The sequence below is a fragment of the Hemitrygon akajei genome, chromosome 6 (genome assembly GCF_048418815.1).
Source record: "Hemitrygon akajei chromosome 6, sHemAka1.3, whole genome shotgun sequence".
Lineage (NCBI taxonomy): Eukaryota > Metazoa > Chordata > Chondrichthyes > Myliobatiformes > Dasyatidae > Hemitrygon > Hemitrygon akajei.
Window position 1 is genome coordinate 37,215,851 of NC_133129.1, and position 24,049 is coordinate 37,239,899.

Sequence of the window (24,049 nt, forward strand, 5' to 3'; positions counted from 1 at the left end):
GACTCATTGCTTTGTGCAACTGAGCGGCAGTGAACTCTCTCTAGAGAGAGAGAGCATCCAGGCACAGTTATCTGGGGTATGTAGGTGGAAGGAATATCAGAGGGGGAACATACTTATAATAGTGTTCATAATTCAGTTGAATTTAGCACACTTATGGAAAAGATCAAAAGTAAATACAGTAAGTTGTAAAGTTGTGAAGTAAGAAGTGTCTGAGCAAATGTCCACTGCGAGCAACTACTTCACAGTATTTCTTTTCTGGAACAATAGAAGGCATCACAGAGTGAATTCAAAAGTATCAGGCAAACATGTACCCTCAAATAAGTAAGGCAAAACTATGAAATTTAGAGGTTCCTGGATGAAAACGTCAACAATGAGGCACAGACAGTTTCAAATGACAGAATATCTGGAAGAATATAGAAGATGTGGCGATGAAGTTAAAAGATAAATTAGAAAAACAAAAGGACAGCATGAAAAAACACTGGGATGAAAGTCCAGAGATATTTTAAACTTATTTAAAGAGCACAATAATAACTAAGGGCAGTTTAGAAATTATTAGGAACTATTACGACAGTTTATATGTAGAGGATCTGGGTGGAGTTAAATTAAATGCAGCTATCTTTACAAGGAAAGAGATGAGACTGATGTTTAGTTAAGGTGGAACTACATGAAATATTGTATGGAATAAGCTTTCTAAAAGAGGAAATATTAAGGATTTCGCACCCCTGAGACCCCTGAATGCAGAACCAATGCCAGACGAAGGTGGGGGGTAGTGGACTGTTAATATTGTACAATTGTTTAAAAATAACAAGTTGATTTAATTTCATTGGTGGCCAAATTATTGGAATTTATTTTCAGAGAATATAGCATTGATTTGGAAAGACACAGATTAATCAGCAATAGAACTAATTTATTAAAGGAATATTATGTCTGATTTCTGTGCTGTAATGTTCTATGGTTCTAACTTAACTTAGGAGGAAACAAGGAGGGCTGATGACAGTAAAGTCCAAAGTTGAAAGTAAATTTATTATCAAAGTACATATAGGTCACCCTGAGATTCATTTTCTTGCAGGCATTCACAGTAGAACAAAGAAATACAATAGAATCAATGAAAAGCTACAAAGACTGAGAAACAAACAACGTGCCTTTGAAGACGTCTTCATATATTACAGCAAATCTTTTAGCAAGGTCTAACGTTGCAGGTTCGTCAGAAAAAGTAAAAGTGCATGGGATCCAAGGGTGGTGACAAACCATATCCAAAAGTGATTCTGCGGAAGGATATCTTTGTGACTGATAGGTTGTTGCTCATGCAGCTCTGCATGCTCAGTACATACTTGATCCCTTGTTTTGTGTAAAACATATCAATAGTTTAGACCTAAAAATAGGGGCATGATGAGGAAGCTTGGAGTTAATATGACCATTGGTTCTGTGGGTAGTGGGGAGGAGGAAGGTTTACATCTTCAGAATTTATGAAGTTGTTTGGCCAGAAAGTTGGAAGTTAATCTAGAGAAGTATGTAGCATGGGTTCCTCTGGGGCCAGGGTGCAAAACACAGTACCAACGGTTATATGCAGGGATAAGGCAAATATAACCCAGATAAGATAGCAGCAGAGATACAATCACACACACAAAAAATATACAGCCCAAGTTCATAAGCGATACATCCTGTAAATTGATGGTGTTTGGGTATTGTGGCAAGAACGAGTGTGGAAGAAATCCAGCAGACATGCAGATAAGGTTTTGGGATACTTTTCTTCATTAGCCCAGTCACAGTGTGTGTTATGCCAAAATCACACACAATGATTGTTAGGCCACTGGTTGAGTATTTTATATACTTTAGATCAGTGCACTTACAAGACAAATGTGACTGTACTGGGAGAACGCAGAGGAGATTTATGTGGATATTTCCATTGCACTGCAATACTGCTGTTTCATGCACCCATGTGGAACTCGTCAATTTTATCAAGTTTGCCTCCAACTTCCACTCTACCCTGAACTTTACTTGGTCCATCTCTGATACTTCTTTCCTCTTTCTCTATCTCTCAACCTCCATTTGGTTATACCTCTTCCCACCCTGTCACTTATAAATATGCCTTTTCCTTCGTTCAGTCCCTCTGCCTCCGCCACATCTGTTCTTTTCATTCTAGAACATCTCAGATGTTCTCTTTTTTCAAAAAATGGAGTTTCCTGTCCAGCATCATCAGTGCTGCACTCATCTGCATCTGCTCCATTTTCCACACATCTGTCTTCACTCCATCCTCCTGCCGTCATAATAGGGAGAGGGTTCCCTTTGTTCTATCTCCCCATGATCCTCTGTATCCAGCACGTTATTCTCTGTAATCTCTACCATCTCCAATGGGATCTTATCACTTGGCAAATCTTCCCTCCAACGCCCCCCCCCCATGTTTTCCATAATGATCACTCTCTATGTAACTCCCTTGTCCATTCATTCTTCCCCAATGAAATCCCTCCTTGTACTTATCCCTACGAGCATTACAAGTGCTACACCTGCCCCTACACCTTGTCCCTCACCATCATTCAGGGCCCCCAAACAATCTACCATGTGAGGTGACACTTCACCAATTGGACTCCTGTTGATGTCATCGATTGTATCTGGTGCTCCCAGTGCAGCCTCCTCTCATCGGTGCAGATTGTGGAACAGCTTTATAGGACACCTTTGCTCTGTCTGCCATAAAAGGCAAGGCCTACAGGTGGCTACCCATTTCAATTCAACTTCCCATTCCCATTCTGACATGTCTGTCCGTGGTTTCCGCTACTGCCATGATGAAGTCAAACACAGATTAGCGGACCAACACATCATATTTTTAATGTGTAGCCACCAACTGATGGCATGAACAATGATTTCTCCACTGTCTGGCTTGCTGGGTTCCTCCAGTATTATCTGTATGTCGCTCAAGATTTTCACCATTTGCGGAATCTTTTGCGTTGAGGATATTTCCACAACTGCGAAAGGTTAACTCTGGCTGGAAGAGGAAGAGAAGAGACTCAACAGAGACTTAATTGAGAAGTAGACAACATTGAAGAACCAAGATAGAGCAAGAAAGAAGAACCACTTTCCTTTAGCAGAGGAGTTAAAAAGAGAAAGGTAGGGCACAAATTTATTGTAAGTGCCATACGAGTTAGAAGGGAGATGAAGAAAATCTTTTACATCCAAAGGAGAGGTCCTCTGGAACTCACTGTTTAAAGTGGTAGTAGAGGCAAAAATAGCCATTGCATTTAAAAAGTGCCAGAAGAGTTGTGACCAGCAGGACCATGGAATACAGCTGGAAAGAGAGATTAGGTTACATACATTCTTTTTTTTTTATTGGCATTGACAGGTTGAGACAAATAGTCTTCCATCTTTTGAATCATTACAATCCAATCCAAAAGGGAGAGAGGAGGTGCAAAGTTGGGAGAAAGTGAGTAAAAAGAGGGAAGATAGGAACAATGCCAGAGATCAATATTAAATGAAACATATTTTAGGCTCTAAATTTAATTTCAAAGTCAATGTTTTATTTTTACAAATTGGGAAGTAAACACCTGTAGGAATAATTTGTGGTTGAAGTTGAGGATTAACTAAAAGGTGGTACCAAGTTAAATTTTATTAGCAAAGCATCAGCAAAAGAAATTCATTGAAAGGGGTTTGGAAGTAAACTTGTTGAGATGGAAGTGCCTTCATGGACATCAAAAAATGGCTCAAGAGCTCAAAACCAATGATTTCCTGTGCGTGAGTGTCATGTATCCAGAAGCACTCACTGAGACCAACTTGTACATTCAAGCTTTTCTATAGTCTTGTTGAATGGAAGGCCACCATCAATATTGCATTTTCTGAATATGCCTAACTGGCAAAAAAAAAATCTGTGATGGGGCCTCATCTTGGAACACTCTTGTTTTTGTACTAATAATCCTGTTGACAATGACAGATCTTGAGCTGACAATGAAAACGAATGGTGATTATATATATATACACATACATACACAGAATATATGGAAAATTTAAGGTGCTGAAGTTTCCTTAATAATTCTTTGCTACAAAAAAATAAGTTCATCCAAAGCTCTTCACCTTCAGTTATCAGTCTTCTGCTTGGCATGTTAATATCTTTTAAAATGAAGTTCAATCTTAAAATTAATTTCCCAGTTCTAGAGTTATTCAAACCCTGAACAGGGGCATTCACATTTCAAACATGCAAGCTTATAACATAAAGAAATCCAAGTATGACCTTGACTCAGGAAGTTTCTTCCCTACTGCCATCAGACTTTCTGCACCACAAACACAAGAAAATCTGTAGATGCTGGAATTCCAAAGCAATACACACAAAATGCTGGAGGAACTCAGCATCTATGGAAAGGAATAAAGAGTCAACATTTCAGGCTGAGACCCTTCATTAGATGCTGCCTGACCTGCTGAATTTCTCCAACATTTTGTGTGAGTTACTCTGGATTTCCAGCATCTGCAGAACCTCTTGTGTTGAAGACTAAAACATGCAGTATCACAATAGTAGTAGCACATCGATGTCATTAATACCTGTATTTCCCTTCCTGTAATTGGCATTAACAATCAACTAAACTATTCATCTTTGCTCTCAGATCCAATGACCAGTATCATTATGGTTATGTTAGAATTAACCTATGGGGCATTTAGTGTAATCTCACAACATTTGCACTTTAGGATAAATTAAGCAAGTTGGCACAGAGTTTAGCACAACACTTTACAGTACTGGCTTTATGGTTCAAAGCTGTCTGTAAGGAGTCTGTACTTTCTCCCCGTGACCCCATGGGTTTCCTCAGGGTGCTCCAGTTTCCTCCCGTGGTCCAAAGACCTACAGGTTGGTAGGTTAATTGATCACTGTAAATTGTTCCATGATTAGGTTAGGGTTAAATTGGGGGTTGCTGGGCAGCGCGGCTAGAAGGGTTGAAAGGAACCTGAGCTGTATCTCAATAAATAAGATATAAAAAACGTTAATAAAAGGCAAGACAACATTGCACAAAGCAAGTTGATTTATATATAATTCATAACCCAGACTCCAATCTTGAATCAGACTTTTGACTATCCCTTATTTTTTTTTTGAATTGCACGATTTTTTAAAAAAGATAATTTATCTTAATTATCATTAGATTCAGTCAACTTCTCGGAAGCCTTCCTCAGCAACACTGCACTGTCATTGTCTGCTGCTGAGGCAGCGGCAGCGGCAGCAATGCCATCATTCCCGACCCACTTACCTCACAGGTTCAATTCATGCCAATGCTGATGCGACGAGTGAAATGACCTCAGTAGCCATGTGTAGTCTGGCCTACAGTAACAAAGGAATTTACTCACTAACACGGCGTGGAAAAGACTGCACATAAAGGTTATCGGGGAGGCGGCCGATTGCTGATAGAGTCGCCATATTATCATGCGTGAGAAGAGCGGCAGTTAAACACACCCAACACCTGACAAACTTGACACCAGTCAACCCTACAAGCTCACATGAATGGCAAAAACAAAAGGCACCACTAAATGAGTTTCTCTTGCGCTTGGGTGAACGGTGTGTCTGCTTTTGGGAGTTTAGTTAGCGGCAAACGTGGAGGCTTTTGTCCATGAGTAATGATAGACACTTCCCATCTATTTGAACAGGCCGGCCACTTGGAGTCTCCACGAGAGACACGGTTACGGAGGGCGACCCGGGGTCAGACGGAATTAGCCAAGCGAAAACAATACAGAAATTAGCCTGACACTTAGCAAGGTACTGAAGGACTTTAGTGGAATAATTACCAGTGGCAAAACTGCTTCAGAACACCAAAACCACAAATGCAAGGGCACACGGGCGGCTAGGATTTAAATGATTTGCTCTTTTGTTAATTTATTAATATATGTATTTACTTCGTGCACCTCGGTCTCCATACAAAGGCGATGCAAAGATGCAGGTGTCGAAGCTGTCGGAATAAAAGCGCGCATTTTCGGTGAATGAAGCTGGAATTTTAGTCTATTTGCTCCATCTCGCGAATAGACGATCAAACGTGGACCCGGTTCACGCAATTCCTCACTAAGGAAGCCTGCGTTATACGACAAACCATGGTAGGAACTAGGCAAGGTTTGGCGTGGCTTAGTATTAAGCAAGGAAGTTAAAGAGAGTCATTTGTTACGTGACAAGAGAAAGCTAATAGTAATCCGCGATTAGGTGAAGTAGAGGAAAAACCCTAGGCAAAGGCCACGAAGAGCAAACTTTTCTTTTAACTGCGAACGGGAATTTTCATTTGCTCTCCCCTTTTTGTTATAATTACCCCCGCAACGTGGACAATTTGTTTCCGATGATTTCTTGTTTATGCGGCTTCTGGTTACGCGACGCAATATTTTTAGAAGTAGTATTCTAAGTAAACACATTGCCGGAGTCCCCCTTTTATCATTGATCTGAAGGCAGATGTATCTTCGGTATAGAAGGGTCCTTCAAGAGCAGAGAGTGCAGGGACGTGTGGAAAGGCAGCGGTGGACAACCGCAATGTGGAGTTTGTGACATTGTAGTGAAGAAATAATAAGGGGTGGAAAATCTCGGCCCGTGTCTCTGTTTTAAGGACTGCTGACCCAAAGCCGCGGCCGCAGTGGGGACTCCGTGTCGAACACGACCTCGGGAGAGAAAATGGGAAAAGAACAGCTCAGCGTGATTCAGGGAGGCGAGTTGAAAACCTCAATGTCACACGCAAGCACATGCACACACCAGAGATAGAAGGGATGTAATAGATATGTAGATATATATTTACAGAGAGAAAGGGTGTGAGGGGGTGGTGGTGGAAGAGTCTTTGGACAGAGACACGGCGACTACCACCCGAGTAGCGATGGGGATGTTGAAGAAGGGTTGAATGGGAAACGTTGGCAGGGATCGGGGTTTGTGGATGAATGTGGAAGTGTAGAATGGTTGTTTCTTTTTTCTTCTGTTTGAGTTGATTGTTGTTTCTGTCTGTATTTTTTTCTCTCTTGAATCGATTTAGGGGGACAGGGAAGTCAGTGTGGGCGGCTCTGAAGAAGCCCCTCTCTACAGCTGCGGCTCAGAGGATTAAGCAGCTTCATCCACAAGGCAACATTACACAAGTAGCCTTTGAACAAAAGTCATGGATACTATTAATGATATGGTAATCCTTAATCGAGCTACCTCCCAGTAGTGGTTATACTGACATGGGAAGAATATCTAAGTCCTGGAAGCAGCCCGCGACAACACTGTGCTATTGTTTACCCCAAGCTCGACCACGACTAACTTTTTTTTCCAGCATTTCTAAGTCACTTTTCCCCCTTTTTAATAAAAAAAAATGGAAAACCAGTGCACTGCATCTAAATCGGTTTGGATTTTCTTCCCGTAGTTCCCACACACGTTTAGTATCTTCTTAGTGTTCATTGCACCAGCTGTTTATGGATGTTTTTACATATTAAAAATAAGACCACACAAAGGCAAAGACTAATACCTCTGGGAATGGTGGAAGAAGATTTTAAACATTTATGTATTTCCCATCTTTTACAATAGTCAAATTGAAATAAATTTAATTCTAAATAATCAGAATAGTTCTTAAGAGATATGGCCAACTGATATTTTTAATCAGGAATATTGTGCACAAAAGACTCCATATGTTTAATAAAGAGCTATCAAAAGTAAGTTCGATGCAGTTTGATTTACAGGGAAACATGCACTAAAATGTCAAATTGGGTTACTTCCTTACTACAATATCAAGTGATATTTTAATGAGATGTCCTTCTAATTTATTCAGAACAACGGCTCCTTTACTGATTTGCTGATACTTCTGTGATATGCTAATAATTACTGAGAAACTCTATTGTTGGATGTGTAATAACAGCATAAGTGCGACTGTAACAGGTTTTCAGTTTCATTCATCTGTCATATAAAATAATTAGACAGGACTATGATATAAGTATTGTTTCAAATATATTAGAATTAGCTTTTGCATTAAAATAAAAAATATCATTTCAACTGCTTTTAAATTTATGTCATAATGTAGAAAAATAGATTGTATGTAAAGTGTTGAAACAATTACAAGAGATGTTTCCTTGAGTTAACAGACTATAGATACATAAAGCTGTTAAAAATAGCGTGTATGTTTGCAGGATGCCTGTTAGTTTAAATATGGTTTCCAATGATAGTCCAATAAAGATCCAAAAATTAAGCCATACCTAGAGTCAAACATGGCCATGAATTGCGGGTAGCGGACATTTCCGTCTTCATCAAGGGGAATTCTGTCAATGAGCAGCTCAAACTCTTCATCAGTAATCTCCACACCAAACCTGCAAAAAAAAGAGAAGAAACCAGCAGTCAAAGAGCAAGTTCACTTTCAGGTCAGCACGACCCACAAAACACTCGGCATATGGCAGCCGTTAACTTTTTGTTACAGAATCTGTCTTCAAGATCAAGAGCACCACATGAATATCAGAGGTTAATCAGGGTTTTGATGGCTCCAGATCTCAAAAAGAAAGAAATTCTACTAGGCAATCCATCCGTAAGTTTAGCACATCTGATGGATAGAGATCCATACTACGCAGCCAAACAAATCAGATGGGTTTGTAGCTTATGAAGTTATTCATTGCAGTTAACCACTCATACTAACTTAAACAAGTGAACTCTGAAAAGGCTTCCAAAAGGGTTTTAAGCATGTAACAAAAAGTAAGAAAGTTGCTAGAGCTTTTTGAAGACCTATCTAAGCCATTTACACCATTTACATCTGGGGATAACTTCACAAACCTTCTATCATAAATAAAATATTTCTACTTCAGTAGAATATCCAAACAAAATGTAAAGTTCTGTTACTCCATAATTATTATGCAAGATCAATACATCATAACAAGGAATACAGTATAGGAAAAAGAAAACAATTTAACAAATCTACATTAAAACTATTCAGTCAGACCTGACTATTTGACTGCCCCCTTCCTCTGGATCCCTGGGTATAAAATGAGTTTCAGCATACTGTATATATACAATATGTATATACTGTATTATTGTAACCATTTAAGAACACCAAATACTTCAACATGAATCAATCTAAATTATGAATAACTCACTCAGTGAAGGAACAATTACAATGCAGTTCACATGATCCTCAAATGGTTAAAGTTTCTTTGGAACTTTATTTCAAAAGGCACTGTAACTGAGTTGATAATTTCCTATTACACAGAAGTGTTAAGTGAAAATGATCTGCTGTACATAAATGTAACTGTATTTTCAATTTCTCTTGCAAATATAGATGTCCAGAGACCCCGCAATTTTTCCAATTTCTTGTTTTGCTTTCAGAGAACTGGTTGCTTCACCTGCACTATAGCAAAACTGGTGAGATAATGAGATTTGCCTGAAATGTATGTTTTAGTTTAAAATGTATTCAACTTCTCCTCTGAAACGTTACCAATATTTAAACCATTATGAAGTGGCAATTCCCAAACAAATCTTAAAGGGAACCAACAAAAAACAGAACAAAAATACTGTAGCAACATTTCAATCACAGGAAGGTAAGGCTGTCCAACCTGCATCTGGTACTATTAGCACTACATTGGACCCATCCACCTCTGTCACATTTGCCTTTTGAGTATTTTTGTTTTAAATGTATGTAACTTGTTGTGTTTTTTTCTCAGACCTCCATGATCCTTTCAACAGTAATGCTAAGTTTTTAACTTGCTTCTACTTGACTGGTGGAAATTGTTTGTTTTAAATTATTTACTCTCTCAAAATCTTCATAACTAGAAATAGTCTATTATGTCTATACCTAATTTACACTGTTCCCATAAATATAGATATAATAGAATGGGAAATTTAATTTCTGATCAAAACTCCTAGTCCAGATGTAATTTTGTATTTATCTTCCCCATGACTTAGGATATCGCTAGTGAGGACAGGCAAAAGTGTGCACAGTTCTCCAACTACAACTAGCTCAATATCAGCTATTCATCATCATCTAATTCAATGAGATATAAAGCCTAAATTTCACTTAGCCTTCTTTTTTAGCTTGTCTCAGTGAGATCCTGCTCGAAGGTCAGTGAATCTGCGGTCCCGTATTCTCTGTTGTGTTCTGGGGCAGATCTGATCATGGCTAAAACCAAGGGAGTGCAATGGGACACATGCACATCAGCTGATGGGATGCACAATCTCTTTATATTCCCAAGGGTCAAGATGCTAAAAGATGCTTCATATAATGTAAGGAATAACACAAAACTCAAAGGAAAGCTTACAGAAGAACAAGACCAAAACTGGATCTGGGTAAATGAGAGAAATTCAAAGAAGGGCAAAAAGTCATTAAAATTTAACAAGATTTATAAAGGTCAGGGATGAGAATAAGGACATTACAGATTCTATAAAGAATTTCCCAATGGGTTTTGATTTGGGAGGCAGGTCTTCAGATTGAAAAATTGTCCCTGCTTTTCTGCTATTCAAGAAATGTCTCAGGAAATTGAAGGAATTATATACCAATTATCCTGATAACAAACTTCTGAAAAAGTAAATAGAAGAGATTCTGCAGCATTTTGTGTGTGTGTTATTCTGAAAGAGTAGTTGATTGATTTCATGACAATAACTACAGTATGAAATGCAAACCTTTTGATCTAGAATCTCAAGAATTTAAGTTATGCTTGAGCTATACCAACCCCTGTTTAAACTATACTGTGCACATATCTGGACATCAGATTTTTGAAGGACACATGATATGTTGCATGAATGGTCCCTGATTTACAGGACAAATTACAAGAGGCTGCAACTTTAAAAATTAAGTGATGCTTTTCTTTTACGCTGATAGTCTAGACAGAGAAAGTTATTATTGTGACTGGGAAGGCTAGGACGAGGGGGTCCTAACTAATGGGATGGGAAAACTAGGATATGTAGGTTTGAAACACAGGACGATCATAATTTAACTGTATGGAAGCTTAGTTCAACCAGTCACAGAAATACTTCCGCTACAAGAGCAGTTTACAGGTTGTTGGCGTTGCAAAATTTGCACTTGATCTTCAGTCTGAAACATTGACTCTGCTTCTCTTTCCATAGATGCTGCCTAACTTGCTGAGTTTTTCTAGCATTTTCTGTGGTTATTTCAGATTTGCAGTATCTACAGTCTTTTTGCTTTCATTCCTCATAAGTTATCTTAGCATTTCAATTCCTAATAATTTCTTCTCTTCTCTCTGTTCCCAATGGGAAGAAGATACAGAAATCTTAGATCCCACACTACCAGGTTCAGGAACAGTTATTACCCTTCAACCATCAGGCTCTTGAACCAACGTGGATATCTTCACTCATCTCAACAGCAAACTGATCACTGAACACAATCCATAGACTCACTTTCAAGGTCTCTATAATCCACGTTCTCAGTATTTTTTATGTACGCATTGATTCATTGCTTTTTGTGCTTGCACAGTTTGTCCTCTTTCGCACATTTGTTGCTTGTCAGTCCTTGCCTGTGTGGAGTATTTTTTATTGATTCTATTATAATTCTTTGTTCAATTGTAAATGCTTGAAAGAAAATGAATCTCAAGGTAGTATATGGTGACACACACGTACTTTGATAATAAATTTACTTTTAACTCTGACCTTTGAATTATCCCAGCCGTCACAACAAAGGAAACTATTACAAGTGAGGAATTTTATTCCTTTAGATATGAACTGTTGGAATTTTTAAAATTAGCCAAGGTCAAAGTCCAGAGCTCAGTGAGTCTGAAGGTAGAAAGCCCAAAAGGGTGAAGACCGAAGTGGTTGAGTCTAGAGGTAGAGGCCAAAAGGTCGAGTCTGCAAGTCCGGGACAGGGTCTGGAAATTGGAGACCTGATGTCTGTGAATCTGAGAATCTGCAGGCAGCCTGTCCTGGGACTGGAGGCTTGTCTGTGTGTGTGACGAGGTTTGGGTTCCCTTGAATGGAAAATCCTACAAAAAGTAGTGGATAAAGCCCAGTCCAACCCTCCCCACCATTGATCACATCTACACGGAGCGTTATCGCAGGAAAGCAGCACCCATCATCAGGAACTCCCACAACCCAGGTAATCCTTTCCTCTCGCTGCTCCCATCAGGAAGAAGGTACAGAAGCCCCAAGACTCACACCACAAGCTTCAAGAACAGTTATTACCCCACAGCCATCCGGCTCCTGAACCAGAGGGGATAACTTCACTCAGCTTCACTTGGCCCATCACTGAAATGTTCCCACAATGTGTGGACTCATTTTCAAGGACTATTCACCTACCATTCTTGATATTTGTTGCTTGCTTGTTTGTTTGTTTATTATTTATCTATCTACCAATCTATTATTATTTCTTTCTTTTTGTATTTGTACAGTTTGTTGTCTTTTGCACACCGGTTGTTCATCCTGTCGATGCGGTCTTCCATTGATTCTATTTTGGTTATTGGATTTATAGTATGTGTCCACAAGATAATAAAACTCAGGGTTACAGTGCCTATAAAAAGTTTTCACCCCACCCCCTTGAAAGTTTTCATGTTTTATTGTTTTACAGCATTGGATCACAGTGAATTTAATCTGGCTTTTTTGACAGTGATCAACAGAAAAAGAGACTTCCATGTCAAATTGAAAACAGATCTAAAATTGATCTAAGTGATCTAAAATTAATCACAAATTTAAAACATAAAATAACTGATTGCATAAATACTCAACCCCTTCAACTCAGTATTTAGTAGATGAACCTTTAGCAGCAATTACAGGCTTGAGTCTGTGTGGACAGGTCTCTGCCAGCTTTGCACATCTGGACACTGCAATTTTTCATCATTCTTCTTTACAAAACTGCTTGAGCTCTGTCAGATATCATGGGGATCATGAGTGAACAGCCCTTGTCAAGTCCAGCCACAAATTCTCAATTCGATTGAGGTCTGGACTCTGACTTGGCCACTCAGGACATTAACTTTGTTGTTTTTAAGCCATTCCTGCATAGCATAGGCTTCACGCTTGGGATCATTGTCTTGCTGGAAAACAGATCTCCAAAATCGCAGTTCTCTTGCAGACTGCATCAGGTTTTCCTCCAGGATTTCCCTGTATTTTGCTGCATTCATTTTACCCTCTACCTTCACAAGCCTTCCAGGGCCTGCTGCAGTGAAGCAACCCCACAGCATGATGCAGTCACCACCATACTTCACAATAGGGATGGTATGTTTTTGATGATGTGCAGTGTTTAGCTTACGCCGAACATTACATTTAGTCTGATAGCCAAAAAGCTCAATTTTTGGTTTCATCAGACCATAGAACCATCTTCCAGCTGACTTCAGAATCTCCCACATGTCCTCTGAGCTTTTCCAACATGGCTTTCTCTTTGCCACTCTCCCATAAAGCTGTGACTGGTGAAGCACTGGCCAACAGTTGTATACACAGTCTCTCCCATCTCAGCCACTGAAGCTTGTAGCTCCTCCAGAGTGGTCATAGGTCTCTTGGTGGCCTCCCTCACTGGTCTCTTTCTTACGTGGTTACTCAGTTTTTGAGGATGGACTGCCTTAGGCAGATTTACAGCTGTGCCATATTCTTTCCATTTCTTAATGATTGTCTTAACTGTACTCCAAGGGATATTTAGTGACTTGGAAATTTTCTTGTAGTCATCTCCTGTCTTGTGCTTTTCAATAACCTTTTCACTAAGTTGCTTGGACTGTTCTTTTGTTTTCATGGCGTAGTTTTTGCCAGTCCTGCCGAAGGGTTACAGCCCAAAATGTTGACTGTACTCTTTTCCTAGATGCTGCCTGGCTTGCTGAATTCCTCCAGCATTTTGTGTGTTTTTGCCAGGATACTGACTCAAATACAGGATGTATTTTTACTACAATCAATTGAAACACCTTGACTGCACAGGTGATCTCCATTTAACTAATTACATGACTTCTAAAATCAATTGGCTGCATCATTGATGATTTGGTGTGTCATATTAAATGGGGCGAATACTTATGCAATCAATTATTTTATGTTTTATATTTGTAATTAATTTAGTAGAGATCTGTTTTCACTTTGAAAAGAAAGTCACTTTTTCTGTTGATCAGTGTCAAAAAAGCCAAATTAAATCCACTGTGATTCAATGTTGTAAAACAAGAGGGTGGGGGAGTGGTGAATACTTCTTGTGGTCACTGTATACTTGGTGACTATATGTACTTTGACTATAAATTTACTTTGAGTTTTGACCTTCCTTTGGAATAGCCACAAGCTCTGGAAGAGAAACACAAGAAAACAAGAGGCAAGTGTATGCCACCAGGTTCCTCAAGTCTGTCCCACCATTCAGGCCTTGATTCATCTTTTGTGCAGGTAACCCATAGCACTGAACTCCTGATCTTGAATACTTATCTAACTTCCTCCCCCCTCCGCAGTCCAATGATCTTGCTTCCATAACCATCTGGGGTTGAGAATTCCGGAGATGCATCACCCAAACAGATCTCGCATAGTAAGTGCGTGGAAATTAATTTACTTCCATCATTATATGTGAATGGAATAGATTTTAACAAAAGACCCAAACTATTGGTTTGTGGCAACCAAATGATGTACATTTCCCGACATCCACAATGAATTCTTGCTGAGCCTGATTCCACAATGGGACTGCGGAATGTTGGAATCCTGCACTCACTCCTCTTGTTGTCTTCCCTTCGTTCCCTGTTCACTATTAACCATTGGATGATGGATATCTCCCTACCTCCTAACCTCATCCCCCCAGCCCCCAATCCCAGTCAGAGGGGTCACAGAGCTGAACAGCATGAAAACAGACCTTTCACACCAACTTGCCTAACAATTTTCTTAAGTGATCTTGTTCCATTTTTCTACTTTTGACCTTCCCGTTTTCCCATTATTGCTCGCTCTCACGTCACAGACATTTGTGTGATACCACTAAACCTTTGCTCTCCATGTAGCTACACAAGTGCCATTTAAATCCTGTGTCCCACCTCTTATCACTTCCTCTGACAACCCATTCCACAGGGGCAAAAGAAGTCACTGTGACTATCTGAACCAGGCATCTCTCTCCTTGCATTTGGTGCTTCAGTGGCAACAAGAAGAGCAGCATCACGTTTCATTCTCCTTCCATCTAGAATCATTGAATAACCTAAAACATCGTCAATGGAGATGTGAATGGAAAGAAATTACAGGTCCCCCCCAGGTAGGAAGACCTGACTTATAGTCAGCCTGTAAATATGAACAAGCATCTAGGAGATCCATAAGGTGGATGGGATGAACTTGGTGGTTTCTGTGTTGTTGGGGGCATCGTCTGCTGTGTGGGAATAGGGCATTTACATGTGCCAACTCTCCCCAAGCACACAACCCCTTCCTTCCCACTGAGCAACCACAATCGGCACTGCAAACACTCACTCACTAAGTCATGTGAACGTAAGAAATAGGAACAGGAGTCGGCCATCTTGCCTGTCGAGCCTGCTCTGCCATTCAATAAGATCATGGCTGATCTGGCCATGGACTCATCTCCACCTACCTGCCTTTTCCCCATAACCCTTAAATCCCCTACTATGCAAAAATCTATTCAACCTTGTCTTAAATATATTTACTGAGGCCAGCTGGTGACTGCTCTTCCCATGTTTGCTCGCTCTGCTGTCACAGCTGTTACTGTGACTCTCCTCTTTCCATCCGTTCTTCATTTTTACTTCTAATGTGTCTGTCAAGACTTTGTGCCTTCCTCTAAGAAGACAGATATAAAGTTAATTTCTGACTTATAAACAGTTCTGGTTCAGGCAACTACCCACACGTTACAAAATAAATAAAGCCAATCATTAAATTTCCCTTTTTTAAAGTATATCAATCAAAAGATTAAGGTGAAACTTTACAATATGCATCCCTTTAAAGAAGTGTGTCCTTTATTTATTGTGTTCTTGACCTCTATATATGAAAATGAGTCTTCCACTGATGGGCTGAGTAGCCCTAAGCAAGCACACACTTTGGGACAAAGGAAGGCGCTCATCTGATGAGAGCCATTGGTGTCTCCAGCTGCTTTAGATCTCCGAAAGAAATTTCACTAGTTCTCAGAACCACCGCCCTCTGTATTGCCCGTTGTCACTGCAAAAGTGCTACGCTGCCACCTAGTGGGAAGTGTAATTATTACTTAGACACAAGAAATTCTGCAGATGCTGGAAATCTTGAGCAACTCAATTAAAATGCTGGTGGAATTCAGCAGGATGGGCAGCATCTATGGATGGGAATAAACAGTCAACGTTTTGGGCTAAGACATTTCACCTGGACTGGAAAGTAAGAGGGCTGAAGCCAAAATCAGAGGGTTGTGGGGGGTGAGGGGGTAGACAGAGAAGGAATGCAAGCTGGCCTAAATTATTATTTAGGTTTATCAGATATAAGAACATAACCACACCATATATGCCGAATTTCTGACGGCTTCAGGGATAGGTCATGAAAACTGATTCGCAAATAATTTGAATATATTTAGTGCTTTTAACATTGACACTTCACAAAAGTGTAATTAAAGAAAACGGATGCTGAATTAGACACAGGAGAGTAAAGTGTGATGAATTAGGTGGACTTTAAAGAGGATCATAAAAGAGGAGATTGAGTTACAGAGACAAGTAGATTTATGCAGTTATTTCAAAAGACTTTTCCTAAGATTTGAGGACAAACTTGAAGAGGGACTTTACTCTGATGTTGCCCTGGTCGTGACATTATAGGGAGGGACTGGATAGGTTAGATTTGTTTCCCCTGCAACAGAAGGTTGCTGAGGGGGTGACCTGACAGAAGGACGTATATGAAATTCTGAGTGGGTTAGATGGGGTAGATGGTAGGAATAATTTCCACTTGGTGGCATTATATATGACAAGAAGGCTTTACTCAGAAGGGCAAACACGAGGAAATCTGCAGATGCTGGAAATTCAAGCAACACGCACAAAATGTTCCACCAGCATTTTGTGTGTGTTGCTTTTATTCAGAAGGGATTGGAAGGGGATTTTATTTTGAAACACAGATGGTGTTTGGAACCTGTAATGTGCTGTGTGGGAAGACAGGTAATCTCACAAGGTTGAAGGCTCTTGAAATGCCAAGGCATGGAAAGCTATGGATGTAATGTGGTTAAATGGTATATATTGAGAGGTAACAATAGTCAACACTATTGCTTCTGTGCTGTACAACTCTAAGCTACTACTGTAGTAAGTGCTGATAGAGGTGTGGTAACCATGGTAACAAACCGGTGGGGAAGAGGGCTTGAAGGCAGGTCAGACATTGTAAATTTTCTCTGTGATGTCCAAGATATTGCTGAACTTGAGGGCCTGAGTTATAGGGAAAGGTGGAATAGGTTAGGACTTTATTCACTAGAATGCAGAAGACTGAGGAGCTTTGATAGAGGTATATAAAATTATGAGGGGTCTAGATAGGGTGAAAACTAGAGGTCATAGTGTAAGTGTGAAAGGTGAACTACTTAAGAGGAACCTAAGGGGGAACTTCTTCACTCAGAGTGGTGAGAGTGTGGAACGAGTTACCAGAGGAAATGTTGATGAGGATTTGACAGCAACATTTAAGAGAGGTTTCAATAAGTACATGGGTGGGAGGGGTGTGGTCCAGGTGTGGGTGAATGAAACGAGGCAGATTACCAGTTCAGCATGGACTAGATGGGATGAAGGCCTTGTTTCTGCGCTGCAGTACCATATGACTCTATGACCATATCCTGTACCTGGGCATCGTGCCACATTCTGGTGCAGCTGGACGGTTTAAATATCGCTGTTAGTTTCAGCAGGAAAACGATCAAACTCCAGCATTAGAGAAACTCTCTGAAATAAATCCGTCACTCCAGAAATAATTTACCAGGTGGCCTGAATTGAAAATAATGGTTGACACCCATCCTGTGACAATTCTACATCATAGGTGCATGTTTCAGATGAAGCATTGCACGAGGCTACAGCGCCCTCTGGACAACATCTGTCCATCAACAAAACAGATAATCTGGTCATTATCCCTCCTGTTTGTTGGATCTTATTCTCCAGAAAATGCATTCCACATTTAAATAGTAATTCAGCTCCAAAAGTTCTTACGGTAAATGGGCGTGAGTCACACTGGAATATTCTGAGAAGCAGAATAACATTGTCTATTCACCCATCTGTATAACCCAGCCCTCTGCTCCGCACCACCACCAATACCCACTACCACCAGCAGGCAGGAGAAAAGGAGTTTATGGATGAAAACTAAGGCTAATTTTCCCTGTGCACCTTCACCTCTTCAATACTTATTGCCAGGTAGTAAAGGTAATTTTCAAAGTTGCTCACCAAAATTATTTAACTCTTTCTAACTCTTAAAATTGTTCTTGTTGCTTGTGTTGTTCTGCTAAGTATTGTGGGCATGATATGTTGGCGCCAGAATTTGCAGCAAACCCTGAGGGTTGACCCCAGAACATCCTTGGGTATAGAAACATAGAAAACCTACAGCACAATACAGTCCCTTCAGCCCACAAAGCTGTGCCGAACATGTCCCTACCTTAGAACTATCTAGCTTACCCATATAGCCCTCTATTTTTCAAAATTCCATGTGGCCATCCAGGAGTCTCTTAAAAGACCCTATCATTTCCGCCCCCACCGGCAGCCCATTCCACACACTCACCGCTCTCTGCATAAAAAACTTACCCCTGACATCTCCTCTGTATCTATCTCCAAGCACCTTAAAACTATGCCCTCTTGCGCTAGCCATTTCAGACCTGGGGAAAAGCCTTCGACTATCCACACGATAAATGCCTTTCATCATCTTGTACACCTCTATCAGGTCACCTCTTATCCTCCATCGCTCCAAGGAAAAAAGGTTGAGCTTACTCAACCTATTCTCATAAGGCATGCTTGCCAATCCAGGCAACATCCTTGTAAATCTCCTCTGCACCCTTTCTATGGTTTCTATGTCCTTCCTGTAGTGAGGCAACCAGAACTGAGCACAGTACTCCAAGTGGGGTCTGACCAGGGTCCTATATAGCTGCAACATTACCTCTCGGCTCTTAAACGCAATCCCATGATTGATGAAGGCCAATGCATCGTATGCCTTCTTAACCACAGAGTCAACCTGCATAGCAGCTTTGAGTGTCCTATGGACTCAGACTCCAAGATCCCTCTGATTCTCCATATTGCCAAGAGTCTTACCATTAATGCTATATTCTGCCATCATATTTGACCTACCAAAATGAACCACCTCACACTTATCTGGGTTGAACTCCATCTGCCACTTTGTGTTGCTCTTTAACACAAATGATGCATTTCACTGTATGTTCTGATGTACGTAAGAATATTAATCATCTTAGATGAGTGAATTGACAAAGTGTACCTGCTCTCTATGGCTGCTCGGAACTCCTGTTGGCTGATAACATTCATTTCCAGTTTGTCGATTTTACTGCAATTTGGAAAGAACAAACCCAGTGAGAACAAAATACATTTTTGTTGAGTATTTCTCTTTCAAAGCCAGTATCCCACAAGTTCTGGTTACTTTGAAAAGCTGAGGCTTAATATTTCTACTTTGAATTAATTTTCTCTGTGCAATTCACCAAAAATTGGATGAAGCAATTTAAAAGAATTTAGAACTCCACATGCAATTCCGGATGTACTTGCGATAACTAAATTGAATGAATCTGAATCTGGTGTCGAGGGCATAAATTGTGATACCAAGTTTTCTTTAAATGTTAAGACCTGACCCTGCTTACAAACAAGGCTCTGCTCTCATCTCCCCAATGAAATGGATGATTGTGCAAAATTTGCACCAACCTGCTGCTACTCAGATTCTTTAAATTTAAGGGATAAATTTAACCAGTCTGGGCCCAATACACAAATATGTACCAATCCACTGCTCTTCAATCGGACTCTTTAAATTTAAAGGATGAATTTTACTACTCCGGACCCAAAAACCTCCTCATGCTGGTTCTTAACATATCCAAAGCAGAAGGCTTGACTTTGCTGGCCCAAAGTATCCTGGACTCCAGAAGTTTGGCATGAGTGGTGTCAGGCCTTCAAACATGCTCTAAGAAATATCTACTCCCCCAAAACACTGCTGAAAACTTTGACAGACAGCCAAGCTTCACATCCAGCTCCAATGGCTACACAGGCTACAAGGATCAATTAAAGTAACATACAAACAATGCTGGAGGAACTCAGCAGGCCGAGCAACATCAATGAAAAAGAGTAAACATTCGACGCTTCTGGTCCAATCTTGATGGAGGGTCTCAGCACGAAACGTTGACTGTACTCTTCTTTGTAGATGCTGCCTGGCCTGCTGAGTTCCTCCAGCATTTTGTGTGTGTTTCTTGGATTTCCAGCGTCTGCAGATTTTCTCTTGTTAAGGATCAGTTATAAGTTATGAAATGAATGTCAGAGGCATTTTTTTCTCTGTTTTATTTCCTCGGATGGAGCTTTATTGTCATTGCTGAGGACAATGAGTTTTCAGTGCTGCTCCATTCAGTTCAAAACATCATGCTGGCAACTCAATTACTATTTCAATCACTAATTTAAAACTATCACATTGAAATAAGTAATATTAAAAGGTAAAATATTTTAACAATTCAAAAAAACTAAAAGATCAGTTAAAAACTGCCAAAAGCAGTTAAATAACTAAATAATGACACAAACTAGAATAGATGTATGAAAGTCCGCCCACATCCCACTTTGCTTTGTATGCCAAGCTGTACAACCCCCATCGAAATCAATGAGACAATACCAAAGACACACTTCCCAGGTCTGATGAAGGATTTTCAACCTGAGATTTCAACTCTGTTTCCCTCCTCATAGATGCTGTCTGACCTGTTACAGTATTTTCAGATGTTATTTTCCGACACCTGCATTTTTTTATGATTTTCACTTACCAGACGAATCTATGGCATATACTGTACTTCCCATTTTAATGACTAAACTTCAGCCAAATGTCCAAGATAATGAAGAATGAGGGGTGACCTCAATGAAATCTATTGAACGTTGAAAGGCCTCGATAGGGTGGATGGGGAGAAGATGGTTCCTGTGGTGGGGGTGTCTTAAGACCAGAGGATTTAGCCTCAGAATAGACAGGCATCCTTTTAGAAAGGAGATGAGGAGGAATTTCTTCAGCTAGAAAGTGGTGAATGTGTGGAATTTGTTGCCACAGGCAGCTGTAGATGACAAGTCATTGGGTATGTTTAAGGCAGAGGTTGATAGATTCTTGATTGGTCAGGGCATGGAAGGTTATGGGCAGAAGGCAGAAGATTGGGGCCGAGAGGAAAACAGATCAGTCACGATGAAATGACGAAGCAGATTCGATGAGCCAAATGGCCTAATTCTGCTCCTATATCTTATGGTCTTATAAACAGGTTAGAAGTAACTTCTGTAGTTTTACATAAGTCCTTAATCATCACGGCTAATGATAACCCATAAAAGTATTTAAAAATAAAAGTGTAAATGATGTGAAAGCCGTTCACTTCCATTTAAGTCATTGCTTAACTGCCTCTCAAGGAAGATAGAAAATGGAAGATACCGTTCTAAAAATAAAACCCAGCTATAGAAGTTAGAACTTATTGTGTTTTATTCCAGGAGAAAGCTGATAATTAAAACTACAGTTCTCTAAGAATGTGGCACAAGCTCCACTGTGTTCATGTGTTCTACCTGCAGGGCACAGACATGATGTGACTGCTGTAGACCTCCTGTGTGAACCAATACAAACTTTGAGAATGCTCACACGCTGCAAACACTTTGCAAGAATGACAAGTCAAACTTGCCAGGCACAAAAATTATACTACAAATGTTGAAGTGAAATCTATAGGTGTGGAATAGTTTATCAGCTGCATGTTGTAGCAAAAGAAGATTGTGGAGTTAATAAAAATAACTGTCCAGCAATCATAAAAATTATATTAAAATACATAAAGTGATGGAGGAACTCAGCAAGTCAGGCAACATCTATGGAGGCCTATGATGTAAACAGTCTATGTTTTGGCCTGACACCCTTCCTCAGTACTGGAAAGGAAGGTGGCCGTGTGGTGGGAAGAAGGGAAGGAATACAGGCTGGCAGGTAATAGGTGAAACTACCTATTTTATTGTACCTATGTATAATGACAATAAAGATCATTCAATTCAATTCAATGAAGGTGAGGGTGGCTGGGGAAGGGATGAAGTAAGAAGCTGGGAGCTGATAGGTGAAAGAGGTAAAGGGCTGAAGAAGAAGGAATCTAATAGGAGAAGATAATGGACCATGGAATAAAGGAACAGAGGAGAGGAATGAGAGGGAAGTGAGGAGAAGAAAAAGGATTACCAGAGTGAGGAATGGAAAAAAGATGGGAGGGAAGAGGGGAATTACTGTAAAATTAGAGAAATCAATGTTCATGCCATCAGGTTGGAGGCTATCCAGATAGAATATAAGATATTGCTCCTCCAACCTGAGTTTGGCCTTATCTTGGCAGTAGCAGAAACTATGGAGGTACATGTCAGAAGGGGAATGGGAAATTCAGTTGAAATGGATGGCCACCGAGAGACAGACAGAGCGAAGATGCTCAACAAAGTGGATCCCAATCTGCATCGTGCCTCGTCAATGCTAAGAAGGTCACACCGAGAGCACCAGATACAGTAGACAGCCCTGAGTCACTCCCAGGTTAAGTGTCACCTCACCAGGAAGGAGTGTTTGGGGCCTTGAATGGTAGTGAGGGAGAAGCTGTAGGGGCAGGTGTAGGATTGTCCCACTTGTGGAGATAATTCTCACTTTATAAAACATCAGAAGAATTGGTTTATTCTATTGTGATATTGGTTGGCAGCCACTACAAAGCATCCAGGTACCAAATCTTTCATCTTCCGCACTTACTGCTTTTATGCCTGTGCTACATGGCAGAAAATATGATCAGGTGGAAAATGCAGTGGAGAAAAAGGGTTAAATTACTTTTCAAAAGAATGTACAGAAATTAATTACTTACTGAAAGGTAGCTAAAAGTGCAAGGAAGTCTGACTGGAATAATCTTGTCAGTTTTGCTTCAATCGCAGTCATTGTGGAACACAGACTGACACTCCCCTCATTGTTAAATCTAGAAACAAAACGATGTTAAAAATGAAGTAATTTGCTTAATAAACTTATAATATAGTCATCACTATCATTAAAATGTTGATGTGCTTGTGGTGGGACACCCTGAAGTATCTGTTATAGCCCAGTTGTTAACAGAGTGTGTTCTGTCCGTCCAGAGTCACAATGAATACAATCTTCACCACACTGGGGGAATTCAACGAGCAGTACTTTTCAGACCTCACTAAATGCTCTGGCCCCATTAATGAGGAATCCATTCATCAAAGGGGCCTACATTAACTATATGGTGGTACGAGCACTGTGATCTTAACCAACAATTCACAAGAGACCCAAAGTAATTACAAGGATGGCACATCAGCAACTATATTTCATTAGGAATTTGAGGAGATTTGGTATGTATCTAAAGACTCCAGCAAATTTCTACTGATGTACCGTGCAGACCATTCTTACTGGTTGTATCACTGTCTGGTATGGAAGGGCCACTATACGAGATCAGAAAATGCTGCAGAGCGATGCAAACTCAGCCAGCTCCATCATGGGCAATATTCTCCCCAGCATCAAGGACATCTTCAAAAGGCAATGCTTCAAAAAGGCAGCATCCATGAAGAAGGACCCCCATCACCCAGGACATGCTCTCCTCTTACTACTACCATCAGAATGGAGGTACAGGAGCCTAAAGACGCATACTCAATGTTTTAGGAATAGCTTCTTCCCCTCCACCGTCAGATTCCTGAATGGACGATAAACCAGCCCATGAACACTACTTCACTATTTTTGCTTTCCTTTCACACAACTTATTTAATTTATCTACATATAAGCCCGGCGGAGCTGTTTCTACTGACAGAAGGGGCAGAGGCAAGTCACTGGCCTTGTGGCTATGCCCACTCATGAGGCAGGCTTTGGGAGTAAACCCCGAGGGAAAAATCCAGAGCTGGAGTCCCTAAGGCAGTCCTATATTGAGCTCAATGCTGACTGACAACTCCTGCGACACTGCTGGTACCAAACTGTATCAGCCTCTGCCGTTCCTTTGGGTTCATCAGATGCGTGGAGAGGGGGAGCTTGCTACATGGGCAATAGCTTGCTCTCCATATCGTACTGCACAGGCGTACGTATCCAGAGAGCAAGGACGCAATATCCATAGTCAACCTTGAC

The 24,049-nt window shown here is 40.4% G+C and overlaps 1 protein-coding gene across 4 annotated transcripts in view; it reads right to left on the reverse strand.

Annotated features, from left to right (window-relative positions):
- LOC140728965 (EF-hand calcium-binding domain-containing protein 6) overlaps positions 1-24,049 on the reverse strand; it is an 83,540-nt gene that overhangs the window by 11,416 nt on the left and 48,075 nt on the right. For all 4 annotated transcript variants that reach the window (XM_073048137.1, XM_073048138.1, XM_073048134.1 and 1 more), the window contains 3 exons: positions 22,794-22,901; positions 19,205-19,270; positions 8,149-8,259 (listed from right to left, as the gene is read on the reverse strand). In XM_073048137.1, the coding sequence (XP_072904238.1) occupies positions 8,149-8,259; positions 19,205-19,270; positions 22,794-22,901 (285 nt within the window). The remainder of the gene's footprint in view (positions 1-8,148; positions 8,260-19,204; positions 19,271-22,793; positions 22,902-24,049) is intronic.